The 22,443-nt window shown below is 37.0% G+C and overlaps 1 protein-coding gene across 2 annotated transcripts in view; it reads left to right on the forward strand.

Annotated features, from left to right (window-relative positions):
• The window catches only part of UBE2U (ubiquitin conjugating enzyme E2 U), a 35,320-nt gene that overhangs the window by 2,784 nt on the left and 10,093 nt on the right, over positions 1 to 22,443 (forward strand). For both annotated transcript variants that reach the window (XM_016208409.2, XM_087820495.1), the window contains exons 4-6: positions 2,943 to 3,040; positions 10,322 to 10,442; positions 17,431 to 17,479. In XM_016208409.2, the coding sequence (XP_016063895.2) occupies positions 2,943 to 3,040; positions 10,322 to 10,442; positions 17,431 to 17,479 (268 nt within the window). The remainder of the gene's footprint in view (positions 1 to 2,942; positions 3,041 to 10,321; positions 10,443 to 17,430; positions 17,480 to 22,443) is intronic.

Raw genomic sequence — 22,443 nt, forward strand, 5'->3', positions numbered from 1 at the left:
TATAGGGGAAAATAGAAAAAGAAAAAAGTATCACTTTGAATCCTAATTCAGAGAGATATTACTCTCAACATTTAAGTAAATTTATTTCCTTTTTTCTATGTGTGTCTTTTTTCTACAAAGTTGGGGTATTAGATATAAAGTTTTGCATCTAGTATTTTTTTTACTTAATATTACATAAGCTTCTGGTTGCATTATTAAACATTCTTTAAAAGATCATTTTTAATGACTGAATGATAAACATTCCTGTATTGTTCAGTATTTTAGTTGGACTAATTTTCTATGTTATAAAATATGATACACTAGCAAATTAATGTTTTAGCTAAAAATAAGTTAGATTTCTACTTTAAGCCTTACATAAAGTGTATTTCTAATTGACAAAAAAAAAATCTAAAAATTTTAAATGCTAAAAAGAAGGGAATGCAATAGAACTTTTTATGGGCTTGGTGAAAAAGCCCTTTCTAAATATGATAAAACCTAGAAAGCATGGGAAATGCATGACACATTACATATGTAAGCTTTTTAAAACTTCTCTACAGCTGACCACATTATAAACAGAGGCAAAATACATTGATATGCAAACCAAGGGAAGATATTTGCAACACATAAAACAATATCTGTAACATATAAAGAGTACATGAGAATCAATAAGAAAAGAACATACAGCAATAGAAAAATAGACAAAGACTATAAACAACTGCTTGATAGAGGAAAGGTAACAAAAATAAATGTAAAAATATGTTCAACCTCACTAGTAAGAAGAAAAATACATATTAAAACTGCCTATAAAATACATTAAAAATGCGATTCATTATTTATGTTTACAGAATATTAAAATAATTTTGGTAGAGGTGAAAAAATATGGGTACTCCGACATGATGTCCTTAGTGTGTCCTTTTGGGGAAGCAGTTTGACAGTTTCTAATAAGATATAAAATGCAAATAGCTGTAAATCCCTGTAAATACCATGTTTATAAGTTATTACATAGAAATATTAGCACAAGTGTGCAAGAGTACGTTTAAAAGGTGTTTGTTCCCAATAACAATAGAAGAAGGGAAGTAATTCCAATATCCATTAATAGAGAACATTTTTAAATTGAAATATCCTATAGCTTTACATACATTGCTCTTAAACAGAACAGGAAGGATCTACTGTGGAAGTGGGAGGTGAGGACAAGGGGATCAGAATACATCTTCCCATTGTGTTTAATCCAGTAATTCCACTCCTGTGTGTTTATTTTAAGCAAATAGTAGCAAATGTACACAACTAATTTTGTATCATAAATTTAATTTTATTCTTTAAAAATAGGTCTTAATTATAAAAGTAATAATGTAGTTGGAAAAAAAAATTACATTAAAGTATATAAAGTAAAATTAGGAACAAGACAAGGGTGCCTACTCTCACCGCTTTTATTCAACATAGTATTGGAAGTTCTAGCCAGAGCAATTAGGTAAGAAAAAGAAATAAAAGGCATGCATATTGGGAAGGAAGAAGTAAAACTGTCCTTTGCAGATGGCATGATATTGTATATAAAAAACATTAATAAAGACTTCCCTCAAAAACTGTTAGAACTAATAAATTTGGTAGTTTCAGTAAGCAAAATCAATACACAAAAATCTGTTGAGTTTACATACATTAATAAAGAGGAAGGGGAAATATGGGAAAACTTGGGGTTGCTCTTCTTTCTCTCCCTCCCACCTCCCAGGAATGACTTATCTAATTGGGGAGATGTGAGAAAGAATTGGGCATGTGTGGATCAGCACTTCCTCAAAACTTACTTTCCAATAAGCTGGACCTTAGAATGCATGCAGCCTCTGTTTCTTCAGGCAGGAAACCTAGGCAGGCCTCCAGTTGAGGGGTTAAGTTCAAATCAAGGGGATTTTTGTGGAACTTGATTAAAGCATTGATCAGCATTCTCCATTTCAGTCTTATGTATCGTAAAGTTGATATTTTTTACTTGCATCTTTCAACACTATAGTCTATTTTATTATATACAAACCTTGGAGGAGAGGAGTATTATTAGCCCACACACACCAAGAACTGGGTGTGTACAGTTCTAAGTCTTTAATTTTTTTTTTTTTTTTAATCCTCAACTGAGGATATTTTTTCCATTGCTTTTCAGAGAGAGTGGAAAGGAAGGGGAGGAGGGAAGGAAGGAGGGGGAGAGAGAAACATAGATGGGAGAGAGAGAGACATGGATTGGTTGCCTCCTGTACACGACCCGACCAGGCATCAAACCTGAAACCTAGTTAGGTACCCTGACTGGGAAAAAAACCCACAACCTTTTGGTGTATGGGACGATGCTTCAGCCAGCAGACCCACCCGACTAGGGCCATACTAGAATTTGTTTCTAAATTCTCTTATTAGTACATTTTTCTGTCTATCCTCTTGTCCCACTGCGCTACTACAATTATTGTGGTTGTACAATACAATATGATATAGTATTGTAAAATCTATATCATTTCCCTTTTCAAAATTTTCTTCTCAGTGTTTACCTTTTATTGCAAGATTTTTTCTATTTGAGTATAAATGTTTTCCTTGTTCATTTATAAAAATTATTTAGACATTAATAAAAGTACCATTAATAATGATAGCTATCATTTTTTGAGCATTCATTATATACCAGGTACTCTGTTGAGTACTTTATTTTATTCATTCTTTACAGTGGAGGTGGGTACTTTAGTCATATCCCTATTTTACATATTAGGAAAGTGAGATTAGTAAGGTTAATTGCTCAACATCACATAGGGCCAACGTTCAGATCTGTGCTTCTGACCCAAAAGTCCATGCTTTTGACAGCTATACTCTATTAACTGTCATATTCATTGCAAATAATTTTTCTGTTTTGTCATTTGCTTTCTAATTTTGCCTATTTTGGTGTTCCTAAGCTTTAAATAATAATCTTATTATATATATATAACTAATAATGTATTATTTTAATACAGTAGACCAACATACTGGCCGACCCTGTATAGATTTTTTGGACAACCCTCACAAATGGAACAGAAGCTACACATTGAGCAGCATCTTGCTTACCCTCCAGGTAAGAAGAGACTAATATAAATACCCTCTTTAACTTTTTATTATCTCCTTTATTCAAAATACAAGAAATAAAACATATAATGCATATTTAAATGTTTGAAAGACTCAAGTAAGCTTATTTAAATCAATAACATTTCTACAGCCTGGCCGGGTGTGGCTCAGTGGTTGAGCATTGACCTGTGATTCAGAAGATTGCGGTTTGATACCCAGTCAGGGCACATGTCCGGGTTTCGGGTTTTGGGTTCAATCCCCAGCAGGGGGCGTGCAGGAGGCAGCCGATCAATGACTCTCTCATCGTTGATGTTTTTATCTCTCTCTCTCCCTCTCCCTTCCTCTCTTTGAAATCAATAAAGATATATTTAAAAAATAAAAATAAAATAATAATAATAACATTTCTACATCAAGTCTATAAAAATGGGAACTTGAATTATAAAGACTATTATTTTATTTTAATTTTTTAAAAATTAATTTTATTTTTGTTTAAAATATTACAGATGTCCCTTTATCTCCCCAATGACCCGTTCCACCCCGTACGACTATTATTTTAAATTGACAACCAAGGAATACATATTTTATAAAAGAAGAACTGCTTGGATGGCTTTAATTCTAGAAATGTGGTCTTACATGTTCTTTTGGTTCCTAATTTCATCTCATAATATTGAACAGGTCTTTTAGATCTTGCCTCATACATGAACCTTGCCTCCTTCAGCAAAGTGAATTGAGTGACTACAACTTAAAATGTTCAGCTTTATCTTTTGTTTCTGACCATGCTATTTGCTCTTTTACACACTTTTTTTTTATAGTCATTTTTTATTTCTCAACTACAGTTGACATACAATATTATATTAGTTTCAGGTGTACATCCCAGTGATTAGACATTACATAACTTACCAAGGGATCATACCGATAAATCTCATACCCATCTGACACCATACGTAGTTATTAGAATATTATTGACTGTATTCCCTATGCTGTACTTTACAGACCCACGACTGTCCAGTAACAACAAATTTGTATTTCTTAATCCCTTCATCTTCTTCACCCATCCCCCCAGCCTCCTTCCTATCTGGCAACTGTCAAAATGTTCTCTGTATCTGTGAGTCTGTTTTGCTTGTTTGTCCAGTGAACAATTAAAGCAGAGGTTTTCTTCCCCCCTCAGGTAGATGCCTGTTTCTAGAACGCCCCCTTTACTTCTTGGATCCATGTTCCATAGAAACATGCCTCGGTGTGGTGTGATTCTTGACCCTCAGTGAGCCTCCTTTCTCATCCATGCCAAAGTAAATGATGTCAGTGTCACCACTTATATCCAGCTCACCATTAATATCCAGAGATAAGCTGTTACATTTTTATTACCTGGAATACTTGGAGAATAAAGCATTATGGCTGAATTGAATTTTTCAGTAGCAGAATTATAATACAAATTTTATTTTTCCCATTTCTTATTTTTTAATTAAATAAAATAGTAATTTTCTGTCTAGTCATCTTTGTATACTGAGTAAAATTTAATTTTTTTAACGATTCAGTGTTTTATTCATTCATTCTTTCATTCATTCATTCTACAAACATATATTGAACATCTACCTGTGCCAGCCATGTTCTAGGAGAGACATTTGAGCAAAAACTTTAAGGAAGTGAGTGAGGATGATATGCAGATAACGGGTTGATCTTTTGGATTTCTTTAAACTGGGTCATAGTCCTACCTACATCTTCCACCTAAACTAGGATCTGCCTTAAGAAAACTGAACTGTTCCAAAGTGTAATGAGCGAGGGCAAACCAGAATGAAATGGCGACAATTCTGAATTGCTGAGTAATTTAACAAAAGGTAAGTTTGGGGCTCTGAGATTAGATTGCTTGGCTTCACATTCTGGTTTTGCCACTCAGCACCTTTGTACCATTGGACAAGTTTCTTCACTTCTGAATACCTCAGTTTCTTCATCAGTAAAATGGATCTGTCAGTAGCTACCCCATAGATTTGTGAGGATTAAATGAATTAATACATGTAAAATACTTGGAACCAGGGGTTGTTTAAGAAAATAACTCAATAAAAGCTAGTTAGTAGTATGATTGCTCATGCTTTTAAGCAGTAATGCAAAGTGGCGACAAAGTGTTGTCATGGAAACACATCAGGGGAAGCCAGTAGATGACAAAGTTGTTTGTCTTTTTATTTTTCAAACAGATTTATAAAGCAAATATGCCTACATGACAAGTTTTTAAGACAGTGGAAAGGAAAAGCCAGTTACTAATAATCCTAAAGAAAACCCTAATCCTGTTGTTATTAGCATTTCCTTCTGGTCTTTTCTTCTATTTTTCTGTCTAAAATCTTTCAGTTTCACATTCACTACAGGATTAAACCCAGTCCTGTTGCCTGACAAATGATTTACTTCTCCTCACACCTGGGCTTCAACATACCGTGCAGTCCCACTCCTATTATATCTTCATGCCTTTCTTCACTCACAGTGCTTGGTTCGATTCAGATTTTAAAACATTTATATAGTTCTAGACTCTAAAGTTGCAAACTCAAGCAAGTCTTGGACCTTAAAAAGTGCTCAGGCCAGTTCTCTATCTGACTAGCAACCCATTTTCTCCTTCCCTCTTCCTCAGTCTGTGTGGCAAGCAACTGCTCACATTATAAAGTTAGATCAAATAAGTGTCCCTCTGGAATGTCTTTCTTGATTTCCTTTCCTAGGTGGAATTGATGGAATTTGGATTTTGAGGGGACTTCCTTTGCCCCTTCCCCAGTGAAGTACCCTAAGCAAATTTCTATCAGAGCTCTGTGATACTGTAAATGTACATACTGTTTCCTTACCTATCTTCCTTTATTGGACTACAAGCTCCTCAACATCAGGGAACAGGTCTGATTCATCTTTGACTCTCCCTCCACCCCCAGGAAAATGTTGACATTTAGTAGGTACTAAGTAACTTGAATGAAGGAATGAACATGAATTTTTACATTGTTGCATTTAGGGCATCTATGTATAGATTATATATAGCCTATTTCTTTTTCACTTAACATTTTATCTCAAGTAATTTCCATATTGCTGCAGTTAATATTTTGATGGCTGCTTAATACTTCTTTCAAGGTCAGTGTGGCCCAATAGAACTTTCTGCACAGATGGAAATATCTATTATCCACACTGTCCAATATAGTAGCCACTAGTCAAGTGTGGTTACTGAGCACTTGAAAAGTGGCTAGTGTCAGTGAAGAACTGAGTTTTTCATTTTATTTTAAGTAATTGAAATTGAAATTACCACATGTGGCTTGAGAGTACTATAATGGACAGTACAAGTATAGACCATAATTTCTGATTACTTCCATTTGAATAATAGATGAGACACATTTATAATTATCACATTGTTATTATTCAAGGGAGTCATACTTGAAATGGTGTTTAAAATATTTTAACATACAAATATATTAATCATCTCCTAAAATTTTTATAATCTAATTTTTTCAGACACTTAAATATATAATACAAAGGAAATATCAACACCTATCCACAGAATGAATTAATTTCTGGCTCTAACTAATTGAATATTATAAAATATGCTTCCTGGTGCAGTTGTTTACTGATGCTTCAAATTTTTGTACTTACCCTCTGCAGAGTTTCCTGTTATTTATACTATCACATGGCTAAATTAAAAGTTGGACTTCTATTTTTTTTTTAGCAGTTTAGCAGGGCTTCTGATTTATACATTTTAATATATTTCTTATATTCCAGTTCTTAAAAATCATTAAGTAGACTTAGTAGCATGTGTACACATTATGTGAAAAGGTCTTAGGCACGGTGTCAATGTGAAAACTATTGAATAAACTTTACCAGATGTTCCTCTCTGCATAAAATTATCTTTCCTGCCAAAGACCTAAAACTTGCTCTAGAAGATAAGTTTCATCTGCTTCCCACCCACTTTGAAAGGTAGAGTGCAGTCCACGTTGCATCCTTATTTAAGCAATTATAATATTCTTGGAAATGTAGCTCAAATGTGTTTTCCAAATACGAAAACTCAAAGAGCAGAAAGTTCTTGTTGCTTTTGAAATATCAGATGTCAAATTATTGCTTTCGTTAGTGAAAGATTGCCATCACTTCCATGACTCTTAAGTCACAATGATACACTTTGACCTGCATCTACACTTAGGCATCCTGTTAGTTATATATTTTGGCTACATTTTATTATATAGTTTCAATGTTGTAGTATTCAAAATGCCAAAGTATTGAATGAATATTTGTAATTTGAGCCAATATTAATTTTGAGTTGCCAGATAAACAAGGTCATGGTCTGGCAGAACCATTAAGTTTTGGTTACTACTGGTCCCCTATTTCGTCCAGATGTGCATATATTATGGTAGGCAGAATTTTAAAGATATCAAACACTAATCTAGATAGTTCTGTGAAAGGACTTTGCAGATGGATTTAAGGTTACTATTCAACGGACCTTAAAATCGGAAGGTTATCCTGGGTTATGCAGGGGTCCTAAAGTAATCACATAAACCCTTAACAATGGAAGAGGGAGGCAGAAGAGTCACTCAGAGAAATATGGTGGGAAAAGGAGAAGGGATGTGGCAGGAGGGGACATCACAGAAATTCCAAGCATGAGAGATTTTTCACACCTTTGCTGCCTCTGAGATATAAGGGTCCAAGTAAGGCCCTGCATGAGACCTCTTGGAGTTAAAGTTGGCCCCCAGCTAACAGCCAGCAAAGAAGCACAGACCTCAGTTCTACAAACGCAAGACACTGAATTCAGTTGACATACAACCTGCATGCGCTTCGAAGTAGATTCTTTCTGAATCTCTGATAAGAGCTTAGTCAGCCATCACCTTGATTTCAGTCTTATTCTATCTGGAAAAGAGAAATCACCCTTTCACCCAGTCACCCCAGATTTCCCACCTGCAGACATGTAAGATAATAAATTTGTGTTGTTTTAATCTGGTAACTGTGTGGTAATTTGTTACAGCAGCAATAGAAAACTACTACAGATACTGCCCTGGCCAGGTGGCTCAGTTGGTTGGAGTGTCCTCTCATACACCAAAAGGTTACAGGTTCAATTCCCAGCAAGGGCACATACCGAGGTTGGGGGTTTGATCCCCAGCCAAAGCGCATATGGGAGGCAACCGATTGATGTTTCTCTCTCATATCAATATTTCTCTCTCTCCCTCCCTCTCTTTCTCTCTCTCTAAAAATCAATGAAAGCTCCTGGCCAGTGTGGCTCAGCGGATTGAGCATCTTCCCATGCAGTAGGAGGGCACCATTTCGATTCCTGGTCAGGACACATGCCTGGGTTGCAGGCTCGATCCCCAGTTGGGGGCATGCAAGAGGCAGCCCATATATGTGTTTCTCTGTCACATCAACGTTTCTGTCTCCCTCTCCTCCCACTCCCTTTCCCTCTCTCTCGAAATCAATAAAAACAAATTTAAAAATTTTTAAATAAAAATAAATGAAAGCATATCCTCTGGTGAGGTTTTAAAAAAAGAAAGCTACTATAAATACCAAATTAATCATTTGACTATCTAGAGGGTTAATGAAGTATACACAACCCTTAATACATAATTTTGTTTTATCTGTGATCTAAATACAATCTCATGTTCAAAGGTAAAGTTTTACTTTTTAATGAAAATGTTTCAGTGTTTCCTAATGTTTAGCTCCCTTTACACATAAATCCAATTTGAATTTATGTGATGGGAAGGAATAAGTTATAGGAAGGAACTTGTAACTTGTTTTGATCCTAATGTTTGGTTCATGAATGTACAGTATAAAACTAAGGTCAAATTCAATAAGTGATTTTTGGAAAATTGGAAAGATACATGCAAAAAATGAAACTAGACCACCCTTTTACACCATATAAAAAATAAACTCAAAATAGATTAAAGGCTTAAATGAAAACTCAAAACCATAAACCTCCTAGAAGAAAAGATAAGCAATAAACTCTCTGACATTTCTCTCAGCAATATGTTTTTCTGCTATATCTCCTCAGGCAATGGAAACAAAAGATAAAATAAACAAATGGGACTACATCAAACTAAAAAGTCTTTGCAAAGGAAACCATCAACAAAACTAAGACAACCTACTGAATGGGAGAGCATATCTACCAATGATACATCCGATAAGGAATTAATATCCAAAATTTGTAAAAAACTCCGACAACTCAATACCAAAAATAAACAATACAATTAAAAAATGGTCAGAGGACATAAATAGACAGTTCTGCAAAGAGGACATACAGATGGCCAATAGACATATGAAAAGATGTTCAGTGTTACTAATTCTCAGAGAAATGCAAATCAAAGCCACAATGAGAGATCACTTCATACCTGTCAAGAATGGCTAGAGTCAATAAATCAATAAACAGTAAGTGTTGGCTAGGATGCGAAGGAAAAGGAATACTCATGTACTGTTGGTGGGATTGCAGATTGGTGCAGCCACTAGGAAAACAGTATGGAGGTTCCTCAGAAAATAAAATGGAACTGCCTTATGATGCAGAGATTTCACTTCTGAGTATATGTTTTAAAAAACCCAAAGCACTAATCTGAAAAAATATATGCACCCCTATGTTCATTGCAGCATTATTTACAATAGCCAACATATAGAGGCAATCCAGGTGTCCATCAATAGATGATTGGATAAAAAAGAGGTGGTACATATATACAATGGAATATTACTTGGCCATAAAAAAGAATGAAATCTTACCATGTGCGACAGCATGTATGGACCTAGAGAGTATCATGCTAAGTGAAATAGATCAGATAGAGAAAGACAAATACCATATGATTTCACTTATATGCTGAATCTAAAGAACAAAATAAGTGAACAAACAAAACAGAAACAGACTCATAGGTACAGAAAACAAACTGAGGGTTGCCAGAGGGAGAGGGGCTGGGAGACTGGGTGAAAAAGGTGAAGGGACTGAGAAGTACTAATTGGGGATGTATGGTAAAGCATAGAGAATATAGTCAATAATATTGTAATAACTGTGTATGGTGTCTTGAAATATCGGGGGATCAATTTATAAGTTACATGACTGTCTAACCACTATGCTGTACACCTGAAGCTAATATAAAATAATATTGAATGTCAACTATAATTTAAAAATAAAATTAACAAAAAAGCCAAGATCAAGAGCTTCTTGAGAGTAGAGACCCTGTCTCATTTGTGTTTGTGTCATCTTCAGGTAGATATATGATAGGCATTTAAGAAATGCTTCTTGAATGTTGTACTTATTGATTGGTCTTTTTGCTTTAAGAAAAAATTTACTTTAAAAAAAATTTTGTTCTTTATTTTTTTCTTATAGGTTATGCTTTCTAATCCAGTGCTAGAAAACCCAGTGAATTTGGAAGCAGCCCACGTTCTGACTGAACATGAATCTATGTACAGAGAGATAGTTCAAGCACTTTTCCACGAACCATTACAATGTAAGAAGTGCTTGCTTATTATTTGCCAATTATTAATTATATATTTATAGCAAATCAGTGATCTAGCAAATAACTTCATTTGAAAGAATATTTTCTGTCTTTCTTTTCAGTAATGAAATTGTACTAAGATCTCTCCTACTGTACCTCTTTGTCAAGCCAATTAGTGTGATCTTTTTTTTAAAGATTATCACAGATTGTCGGCTTAGTATCTTTAAATGTTATGGCTGTACGGATCAGTGGTGCCAATTGAAACTAGTCTACCCGTCATAAAATATGACATCTAATTTTCACTCTTTGATCTGTAATGGATATTTCCCAGATTTCACCTGCTGCAAGATCTTACTGATCTGGGATCCCTTTCCTCTTGATTAGCAAAATGCTTAGCTTTTTTTTTCTTTCTGGAGAGTACACACACACACACACACACACACACACACACACCACGCCCCCAAGTATTCCTTCTAAGGATCCATGTGAAATGGTACCTGAGATTCTTCTGTCTTTCTCTCTATTGGCCAGTGTTTTTCTGATTACCCTTGGTCTCCTCCTGCCAGTTCACTCCATCACCTTCATTGCTCCTGCCTCTCTTGGCAGTTAGCCAAACAATGCTGTTGGTTCCTTATGCCCAGAAGGGTTTGCCACAAGTGAGGGTTGGGCCCTAGTGACATAATTATTTCCTTTATATCCTGCCCCTCCTCTTCCCACGGGCACAACAGTGCATAGTAGCTGGTATCATTACCTCTTTAGTCCTCAGGCCCTGCTGTTCAGACTCATCCTGCTGTTCATACTTACCTCTCATGCTTTATCTCTGAGATGTCCATTCTCGCTTTTCCCAGTCCCTTTCTAGAACCTGCTAGGCCATTGGCTAGGTCTGTACAGTCGTGACCAAGTTCAAGTGCTCCTGCACAGGGCTTCTGGGTCTGATGCAAATCCAGCAGCTTTGACCAGGCATCTTTTTTCAGTCTCTTCAAACATGTTGTGATTGCCTTGGGGTTTCTCATACATTCTCTGACAGTTTCAAGGTTGGTTTGTACACAGAGGAGTCATATTGCTTTACTCCGGCCACACATGTAACCTACCAGAATACTGTAGCATCCACTGCTGTATCCTCTGTACTCAGTAGTCATTTGTGGATTGAATGACTAAAGGATATATATCACTTAACCTTTCATTGAGCCCCACAGAACTGTCGTTAGAAAGAAAGATTCTGTAGCAAAGCTATGTCCATATTCTGGTAAATGGAAATTTAAAAGCTGGTCTTAAAGACTTTTCTACAACAGATGAATCTGTGCAGTAGATTTTGTATTTGCCCTGCAGAGAGAAAGGATGAAAGAAAATGGAACAGAAATTGGCCCTTCCTTTTGTCTTTCTGTCCGGTAGGCGTCAGCCTTCACTCCTTCAACTTTGCCATCAAACCACACAAAAAAAGCTGCCCAAATTGCCAGATCACCCAGCAAGTGAGCAACAAAACAGATACTACTTTGACAGGTTTGGGCTACATTCTTTAGTTACACTGGTGAAATATGTGGCAATCCAGGACAGCATCGAGTTATCAGCTTGCCTAGGGTACCACCAAGAGAGTGACTTTTTGCAGCGTCATAGGGGAAAGGGGAAGAGTGCTGTGATACAGCAGATAGCTGCCCTGGCTGGAAAATGAAGACAAGCAGAAAACTCTAAATTAGGTGGTATATAGTGCTACATGGGTTTCTGTGAAAGCCTGCATCCAGTGAGAATCAATTACCTGTGATAACTTGAAAAAAGGTCTCTACTACAGTGCTACAGGAATGGTCTCTCATATATGTTTAATATGTTCAAAAATAGATCTAGAAAATGCATAGAAGGAATTATATTTTTAGATAACCCAAAACTGGAACAGATAGTTAATTGTATAAATGAGAAACTGAGGAGGCAGCTAATTGTATCATCCCTGTAGGCACCAGTTATAGGCTAGAACTACATCCTCAGTACCTGATGCAGTGTCTGGTTGTAGGTATTAAATAAAAATTTGTAGAGTGAATGAATGAAAAAATACGCATAAACTTAGATCCTGATTTTACGTCATAGTTCACAAAGTGCTTTTATGTATGTTTGCTCATCTGGTCCCCAGCCTCTTCTTCAGTGAGGAAGCCAAGGATCAAGGAATGAAGCCCAGGGCCACGGAGGGCAAGCTGCAGAGCCACCGCTCCAACCTGGGCCTTCCCACTGCCCCTGCCCCTCCAAGTTTCATGGGATGAGCGTAGTCATTCGTTTAGGATCAAAGAATTAAATTTTCCAAGCACAGAATGGAAGAGACCCAACTTGATAGCAGAACTCTCTTCTAAGAGAAAATTTTGAGGGAGCTTTTTGATCACAAGCTTAATATGAACCAATAATAGAAGGTGCCCTTTTACTCAGCATGATTTAGATGATAATTTTACCCTATTCTGGTTGGGTGGGCCCTTATCTGAAATACCAGCATGCTCGATTTCGAACATCACATTTCCCAGGGCTGAGGGAACTGTATATGTTTAGTTTGTAGGAGAAAAGGCAGTTGTAAAAACTGTTTTCAAATATTTGAAGGGATTTCCTATAGAAAAGGGAAATGTCTTCACTGTTGTTCCGGAAAACTAAAGTAAGACTAATGTTGAAGCTGTGAGTCAGTCACCCCCTCACGAGGCCTGCTAACTTGTAGCCACTGAAGTCCCGAAGAGGCAGGCTTGGCCCCGCCTTATTCCAGAACATACCTTTAATACATTGCAAACTTTTTCTTCGTGATCAGGGGTCTGAAATTAATTTTGAAGCCTGAGCCAGACATGCAAATGCCTCCCATTCCCCAAACTTTCCCTATCGCGTTGTCTGCCTCGCCTGCAGAGCTAGTTCTTTGCCTCAGTACATTGACAAGAACGCACCAAGCTCTGAGCTCAAGCCCAATTAATTGGTGGAAGTCCCGGTGACCTTCCCATATCCTGACAGCCTCTTTTGGGGCCTGGAACCTGTCTCCCTTATTTACAGGCAGGGTGCTCAAATACACCAGACTGCCTGAGACAGTCCTGGTATAATTATTTCTAATATCCCCTTTCATTCTGTGTTTCAGTTTGGACAATAAATTGTGTAGTCAGTTGGGTGCCTAACTGATCTTTTCTAGAAGCAAATGGCACCATAGTTTACCAACCCTAATGGTAAAGTTCACCCAGGTCCCAGCTGGCCAAACACGAAGAGGAATTTTCTAACAATCCAAATTGCCTAAGAGTGGATAAGGCCCCAGTGGCAAGTAGTAAAAAGTCCCTATCACCAAAGGTGTGCTTTTATAACTAGAGTTCATTTAGGAGAGTTTAATGGCTATTTTTCAGGGATGTTGTCAAAGAGCTTCTTGCTCAATGTCCGGAGTCGGAAAAGGTCTTCAGGTACCTTCCAACCTCTACTTCAGTTTGTTTATGAAACTTGGAGGAGAGAGGAGAAAGTCTAGAAGGAGATGATATATAGCAATTATTTTGCCACCTAGATTCTGAGTATCACTGTTTACCTTCTAATTTGTTACAAAGGGATTTCACATAAACTCTTAAATCCTGTTTCTCCCCAGTCTGTCTTAGCAGATATTTACTTCTATGTGGTTATATGGTCAAATAATATTTATCTTCTGTTTATCATGTTTGTTTGATATTTTAAAACATAGGGTTCCTATAATTTAAAAAGATCTTTGGTTGAAAGAAAACAAGAGTATAAAAATAGTATAACTGAGTAATTGTAGTCAAGCCTGAGGTAATCATTTTTCTCTTGGCCAGGTATATATTCCTGTAGCTTTTGTTTTTTGGTTTTTAAAAAAAACATATCTTTATTGATTTCAGAGAGAGGAAAGGAGGGGGAGAGAGAGAGATAGAAACATCAATGATGAGAGAGTCATTGATCGAGCCCCCAACAGGGCATGTGCCCTGACCGGGAATCAAACCCCGATCACCTGGATCGTACATCGGTGCTCAACCTCTGAGCCACGCCTGGCTGGGCTTCCTGTAGCTTTTGTTAAATAAAGGAGGGCCATGCTAATAAGTTTCAGTTACTTGTTTAAATAAACTATAATATAATAACTGACAGATCTGATGACAGAGTCATAATACAAGAATAGAGAAGAATTATAGAAATATTAGGAAGAGTATACTAACATACATTATATACTTTTTTACAAACCTGTTAATTGTGCAAATACATTTCATTCTTTTTGTGGTTATGAAGATGTGATAAGCGTTTGGTTTTTCTTTAATTCAAGCTCCAGTTCGTTCATTGTTTTTTGTTTTGTTTTGTTTTAATCCTCATAGCAATAGACCAATTTTTAAAGAAAATTATTTCTACAGTTGAAGCAGGTAATGTCTCAGGATTGCAGGTTTGGGTTTGTTTTCTTTTTAGAGGGAGTACTTGGTGGTGGTGGTGTGTTGCTATGTGTAGGAACCCCCTTCCCTTGGGTGAAAATACCTTCTGGGTGTCAAAGGAAAAGGGAATTTAGTCCAGTCGCATAGCTTCCTCGTTGACGAGCACGAGCTTTTTAGCAGCACCATTCAGACCCTATTCTGTTGATGATTTGGGGATTGTGACAGCTATCCTGTTCCTTATAGGTGTCAGGAGATGTGGAAAACCTGAGTGTAACAGGATTGTGTGTGTGGATCTACTTGCTGGAGTTACAAACTTTTTTCCCTGTTTGTATTTCATTGCACCAGATAGTCCAGTAACTTTTTAGCCAAGTCTCCAAATTGCTTGTTTTAACTGAAAAAGTGTTAAGTTTTTCTTTTCTATCAAAGAAATACATGTTCATAGCTTTAAAGAGCATATAACATGAACCGGTTTTTATTGACTTATAGCAGACCTCGGAAGCCCACACTTTCCATCGCTGAGCGCCTCCCCCACCCCCACAAGGTACCAACACCTTTCAACACATTTAGCTCTTTTTTCCAGAATTTACCATTATAGTTCTAGGTTTATTCTATGCTGGGGTTTCCAGTTTTAGATATTACTTATAGACTTCTCCTGAAATAGAAAGATTTAGCTTTAATACTGCCGTAACCACCCACATTGCCCCCTGTTTTCCTAATATAGTTTGGTTACATTAATATGACTTAGTAAAATATTTGTCACAGATGAGCCATGAATGATTGTTTTTCTTTTCTTATACAGATGACCCAGTTTTTCACTCCCTTGTTTGTTTTTATATATCTGTCCTCTCTTCTTTCCCTAAACTCTCTGACAAAGCTGTAAAACAACTCCTAGACATTGAATCAGGTGCTTTCCCTTGGAGGCATCTTTCCTGTGACCCCTCCTTCCTCCGATTCTCAGCTGGCAGCTCTCAGGGCCTGGGAGGACCCCGCTGCCTGCCTTTCGGACTGGAGCTCCCAACTGAGCCCCTATTTCCTCTTGGCGGGCTTGCCCCATCGTTCTGTTGGGGCACATCTTCCAGGAGCCTCCTAGTCCATGAGAGCTGAATCTCTTCTGACTTTGTCTGAAAACATCTTTATTTCATTCTAATATAATCAAAATTTGGTTAAATTTTAGTTGGGAAACGATTTTCTCTCAGAATTGTAAAGACCCTGTTGCCTTCTTGTTTCTGGTGTTGCTCTTAAGAAACCTGACTTCATTCAGATGTCCAGTTCCTCACACGTGATATCTTTTCTTTCTGGAAGCTTTTATTTTTTTGTTTTTATTTTTGAATGTGTTTTATTTTTCCTATCACCATTTATCCCCTCTATGCCCTCTTCCACCTCCCCGCCCCCCACCGCCAGTCATCACGCTGTTGCCTTCATGGAAGCTTTCAGCATCTTCTCTTCATTCCCAGTGACGTGTGATCTCTTGATAATGTTTCTTGGGGTCGGTTTTTTGTTTGTTTTTTCCTCCACATTCAAACGTAAGGCATTTGATGGGCTGTGTAAATCTCATTTTAAAAACTCTAATCCTTTAGTTCTGGAAATATTTCATAAGTAATTTCTTTTATATTTATTTCCCCCTTGTTTTCTCTGTTCTTCCTTTTAAATATGCAGATATTTGGATGTGCAATCTACTGATCTGATCCTCAAATTTTAAAAAAAATCTATGTTCTTCTATTTTCCATGTCTTTGTTTTTTTGTTCTGTATTCTTGAAAACTTCCAGAAAAGTATGTTTCTATTTTCTTTTCTCCCTGCTTATTTGTTTTGGTGGTTATCTTTCGTGATACTGACTTTATTCAAATGTCTAGTCATCTTTGACTGTTCATATGATGGGCATGTGATGAATGGAAATCAATCATTAAAACAATGGGAAGTATTTAAATACAGATTGGACTTGTTGACTGCTTAGGCTCACTATAGGGTTGTTCAGTGGAGGATACCAGTAGCTATCACTAGTTAGGCTTCATGCCATGAGTTAGGCTTGACTGTTTCCCCTGAGACAAATCCTCCGTTTTGTTTCTGGAGAGAGATACTATCTGCTTACACTCTGGGAGGTGGACAAGGGCAGAGAGCAGGAATCTTATCTATTCAATATGATTTATATGATTTATTCACTGCTTTCAGTCCCTTACCATACTCCTGTTCTGCTTTGTGTCTAGTCTACTCCAGTCTTGAGTCTCCCTGACTCAGTTTCTCCAGAGAGTAAACCTCCTTCCTCCTAGCTGGGCACTGGTGAGCATCTGGGTGCACAGGATGAGGGCATCAATCTTGGGTGACTGTGCTGTGTCTCTCACCTTCCCCAGGCATCTGGCACCTCCAATTTCTGAATTGTTTCTCAAGTTCCAAAGTGTAACTTGCTTTTATTGGCTTCCCCTCATCATGTAGTCAAATTTCAGATTCTATGAGTTGCTAAGACAGTTACCCCTTGACATCGGCTTTTCATCGTGAAAAATTTTCTTGCCATTTTTCTTTTGCTCTTCTTAAGCTTTTATACCTTATTTTTATTCCTTTATTAGTATTTTATTGAGGCTTCAGAAAGAGTGCACCTGAAGCCATGTATTCAGTCTTCCCAGTAAACCAGAATCTTTTCTCTTTTTTTTCACAGTGAAAGATGACAGCCCTGAGTTATCTAAAGACTCAGATAAACTTATCAGGTAAGTTTTTCTTCATACAATTTGATCTCAAATTATTTACTAAAAGGACTGTTTATTTAAGCTATTTACATTGTCTCTCATAGTTGAATTACTTTTTTAACTCAGAAAAGGAAGTAGATATCTTTCCTCCTACCATACATTTTTTTAAATGTTTTCAGAAGGAACCTGTAAAATTGGTGAATTTTTTCTAGACTATTGAATTAATAGTGAATGTAACTATATGAACTTGCCTGTTCTTTTAATTTTTACATTTTATTGTTGAAAAGAAAAAGCATGTTGTGAACATACAGAGCGCAAGCCATTCATTATACATAGCAAAGATCCAAGCAATTTAGGAGAAGATAGGTTCTAGAGGAAAATGGTGAGTTAGGGCTGAAGCCTTTGTACCTTTTGGAGACAACGTGACAGTGTGGCATCAATTTAGCCTTGAACACATGAACAAGGTATAGGTCAGTATTTTCATATATGGTTCTGCAGCATTAGTTTCTTGAGCAAGTCCATCAGCCTTTATTTGTCAATCAGATATAGAAAACAGTCAGTTAACTAGTGTTGAAATAATGTTTGCTTCAGCTCCTCAGGTTTCCTTGACTGGCCCTGAAGATGAATAAAATTAGGTGGCTTCTGTTTGAAAAAAGTTGAAACATTGCAGGAAGGTGAGCGTGATCTAGTGAGTTGTGCACTAGGTTGAGATTCAGTAGAGGACATTGCTGCCTCTTAAACTCATCAACATGGAGAGAAGCAGCTAACCATCCGGCACAAAATAGACCTGTGATGAATAGTTGTTGAATGCATACACACTATTTTATGACCTGTAAAACATGAGTGGCCCTAGAATAGCACAAAATTTTTTCTATCTGTGGTATAATTTTTTGTATTCCATAAAGCTACAGTGCCAGAATTTACTAATATGGCAGTAAGAACAGACCATGAGAACTTCTCTGGCCCCAGCTTCAGCAGGTCCTCTGAGCCAACCCAAGGATAAATGAAGCCAGAATCAGGTCTTATTTTTGGTGTTTACCCAGTGCTAGCCTGAAATCACTAGCGACATCTCTAGAACTCAGTTGAAGCAATGCAATCTAGATTCCAGTGTTGCTCTAGTACGTACCAGGCCACGATTTATTATATTTGTTATGTAGCTATGAATTCTGATATTTACTAACCCTGGTATCTATGGGACAGGGCTCATTTCTGTCTAGCCTTTGGTTTTTATAATGACAGCATTCACGATGAGGTCTTGTAGAAATTATTCCGAGAGAGGAGCTGCTCTTTGCATTCTCAGGCTGGCATTGCAGGATAGAACTTTATCCTGAGCTGAGAGAACTGACTTGGCTACAGAAATGGATTCCAGAGGCATAACCAGGCAATTGAAGCCCTGTTTTCAAAAGACATAAAACTTAGGCGAAGTCTACGCAACTGGATAGAAAGAATCCAGTTGATGTTCAGTAATTGAAGGTGACTTAAGCTCATGATTGTCGTCTGGGAGGTCTGCCCATGGGCTGTAGGATACCAGTTTGATAGGATATGGGGCAGCCTCTGGGAGAGCAGATGTTTATTCATTTATTTAAAATGCAGACACTGCTTTCCAGTTCTGGGGATGAACAACTGAATAATATGTGATCTCTGACCTCACAAGATTGATACTCTAAAATTGGAAACTCTCCTCTAAAGAGGAGACAGTTCTGATGACAGGAGTATACAGTTTGGAGTCTGGAAGAATGATTTAACTACAACTTTAGTCAGAAGTGACTGAAGAATCATGGTGAGATAAATTTAGAGATGGTGTTGTCTTGGAAAATCAAGATTTGTGAAATTGAAAGGGGGGAAAAAAGGGAGTGAAAAATTGGGAGAGAGTGAGGTCTTACAGGGACACTGGCATTCTAGGCAGCGGGGATAACTAGTGCAGACCCTAAATGGCCTGTGAGCACTGTGTGTTAGAGGATCAGGAGAAGGCTGCTGGGGCTGGGACACAGCGAGGGAAAGAGGACGGGGTAGGCAGCGAGGTGAGAGCAGTAGGCAGGGCTGTGTCATTTAGGGCTTTATAAACCAGGTAAGGAATTGGGATTTGAGTAGCCTTGCAGTGGGAATTGGAGCACAGTTGGACAGCTTTAAAGAAGGGGAAAGACACAATCAGATTTACATCTTAAAAGGACTGTTTTAGCTGCCTTGTGGAGAACATATTGTGAAAAATCTAAGGTGGAAGCAAAGAGAAGAATCATTAGGTCACTTGAGTAGACCGGGGAGAGATGATGGTGGTTTGGGCTAGGGTTGAGGGCATGGATGTGGAGAGGGAGAGAAGGTGGATTTCAGGCTTGGTTTGATTAGGTGTAGGGTATGAGAGAAAAGTGGAATTAAGAATTATTACTAGATTTTGGTTTGAACTAGGTGGGTATTACTGTCATTTACTGAGGTGGTCGGGGGGAGGGTAGGATGGGAGAGCACACCACTGTGTACAACAGCTACCCCAGTTGATGGTGAGGATGCAGAGTCACTGCAGCTCCCGCATCGCTGTACGCGTGCTTGCACCATTTGACATGCCCAAAGTCCGTGTGGAACACAGGTTAGCAATTCTCATAGCATCGAACATTCTCCTACCCTGTGATCCAGTAATTCCACTCCTAAATATTTACCTAAGAGAAATTAAAACATATATTACAAAAAGATTTGTACACAAATGTTCATAGGAGCTTTATTCATAATGTCTCAAACTGGAGACAACTAAAATGTCCATTAACACCGCTGAATATATAAATAAATTGTGTTATATTCATGAATGGAATACTGTCAGCAATAAAAATGAATGAAGTGTTGATACATGCAACAGCATGGAATAGTAATGCAGACATTTTTTGAGCGTGAAAAAGACCAGAGTATATGATTCAATTTATGTGAAGTTTTAAGACAAAATGAATCTATAGTGATAGAAATGAGATCAGTGATTGCCCTAAGTGTCAAGGGAGAGTCTCTGACTGGGAAGGGGCAGTAGGGAACTTTCTGGAGTAATGAAAATATTCTATATCTGTTTGGGCTTATGGTTATACAGATGTAGTCTTTTGTCAAAAGTCATCAATCTGTATGCTTAAAATCTGCATTCTACTGATTGAAAATTATACTTTATTTTTAAAAAATAGCCAACTACCTTTACAACTCTTTTATAAATCTAAAGTTATTTCCAAAAAAAATTTTTTTTTGAAAAAAGGTATTAAAACTTTTTTCAGTGAATAGAGAAAATAGGTATACTTTCAAACTTCCAAATTCTAGTTCTAGAATATGAGATTATTAAAAGAAAGGAAAATTATAGATCACTATCTCTCACAAATACAGATGCATACGTCTTATCAAAATATTAGCAAATTGGATCCAATGATACATAAAAAATGATAATACATCATGACTAAGTGAGCTTGATTTCCAGAAAACCAGGTTGGTTAAATTTGAAAATCAATCAGTGTAACTCACCACATCAACCAAATAAAGGGGGAAAAACATGAAATGATCTCAATAAATCCAAAAAACCTATTTGCTAAAATTTAACACCCATTCATGATCAAAATAATTCTCAGCTAACTAGGAATGAAAGAGAATTTCCCTATTGTAATAACCCCATACTTAAAGGTGAAATATTGAATGCTTTTCCTCCTGAGTTTAGGAACAAGACAAGTCTGTCCAGTATCACCACTTCTATTTAACAGTATACTGGAGGTCCTAGCCAGTGAAGAGAGGCAAAGAAAAGAAATAAAATTATGAAGTTTGGAAAGAATGAAATAAATTATCTTTCATATATAACAGGATTATTTAACATATAACAGGATTATATAACATATAACAGGATTATTTACATAGTGAAATCCAAATGAATGGACAAAGGTTGAAAATTAGTAAGTGGATTCAGAAACAACCCTGGATACAAGGTGAACACTAAAAAATCAACTATGTTTTTATATACTGGCAATCAACACATAGAAACTGATATTTTAAAAACACCATAACAACAGCAAAATTTAACAAAGATGACTAAGACAACTATACTGAAAACTACAAAATAAACCTGAGGGAAATTTTTAAAGACCTAAAGAAATAGAGATATACAATGTTTATGACTGGGAAGGAGTCAATATTATTATCATGCCAATTCTTCCCAAATTAATATATAGATTCAATTCAGTCTCAATCAGAATCTCAGCAGTATTTTTTCTGGAAATTAACAAGGTGATTCTAAAATGTATCTAGAAATGCAAGGGATTTAGAATAATAATAAGGCAATGCTGAAGAACAAAGAGGATTGACACTCTTAGATATCAAGATGTACTAGAATGTTAGAATACATTTCACTCTGATTGGATCTTTTTAGGTCAGGTTCCTGTCCTTAAACTAGTTACCATTGTCGGACAGCCCTAAAGTCATAAATTCATCAGGCCCTGACTTAGAGCCAGGGGCGGAGTCAATTCCATCAAGCTGAATGGCATATACACAGCGGGAAAAGAACAAACTAGTTATTGGAGAGGCAACCACCCTGTCCACTGTGACAACCTTCATATACATAATGTTTTCATTGGACCAAAACTTTGATAAGTAAGAGTTTGACAGCACAGAGAGCTAGACCTGCTCGCACAGATACAGAAGGGTAATATTACAGTGCCCTCAAGGTCATCATTAAGTTCCTCCTGATGGTGCCTCTGGATGTGCAAATGGATGGTGGAAGCAAAGGTTGGAAATGGCTTGATGATGAAGAACATTGAGTTCTATCTGAAAGAGTTCAGATTTCATCCTGTAGAATTAGGAAATCAAACTTGTTTTCAAACAGACTGAGATAGAAAAACAGGAAGCTGTTTAGAGTTTGCAGGAAAGGAACAACTAGGTACCTGTCTGAGTCAGTTCAGGAGACCAGCTGACACTGAGGGCTGAGGGGTGCTAAACCCCCTTCTTTGCTCTTTCCATCGATGATTTCACTGAATGCTCACAAGAAA

This window comes from Miniopterus natalensis, chromosome 9 (genome assembly GCF_054644295.1).
Source record: "Miniopterus natalensis isolate mMinNat1 chromosome 9, mMinNat1.hap1, whole genome shotgun sequence".
Classification (NCBI taxonomy): Eukaryota; Metazoa; Chordata; class Mammalia; order Chiroptera; family Miniopteridae; genus Miniopterus; species Miniopterus natalensis.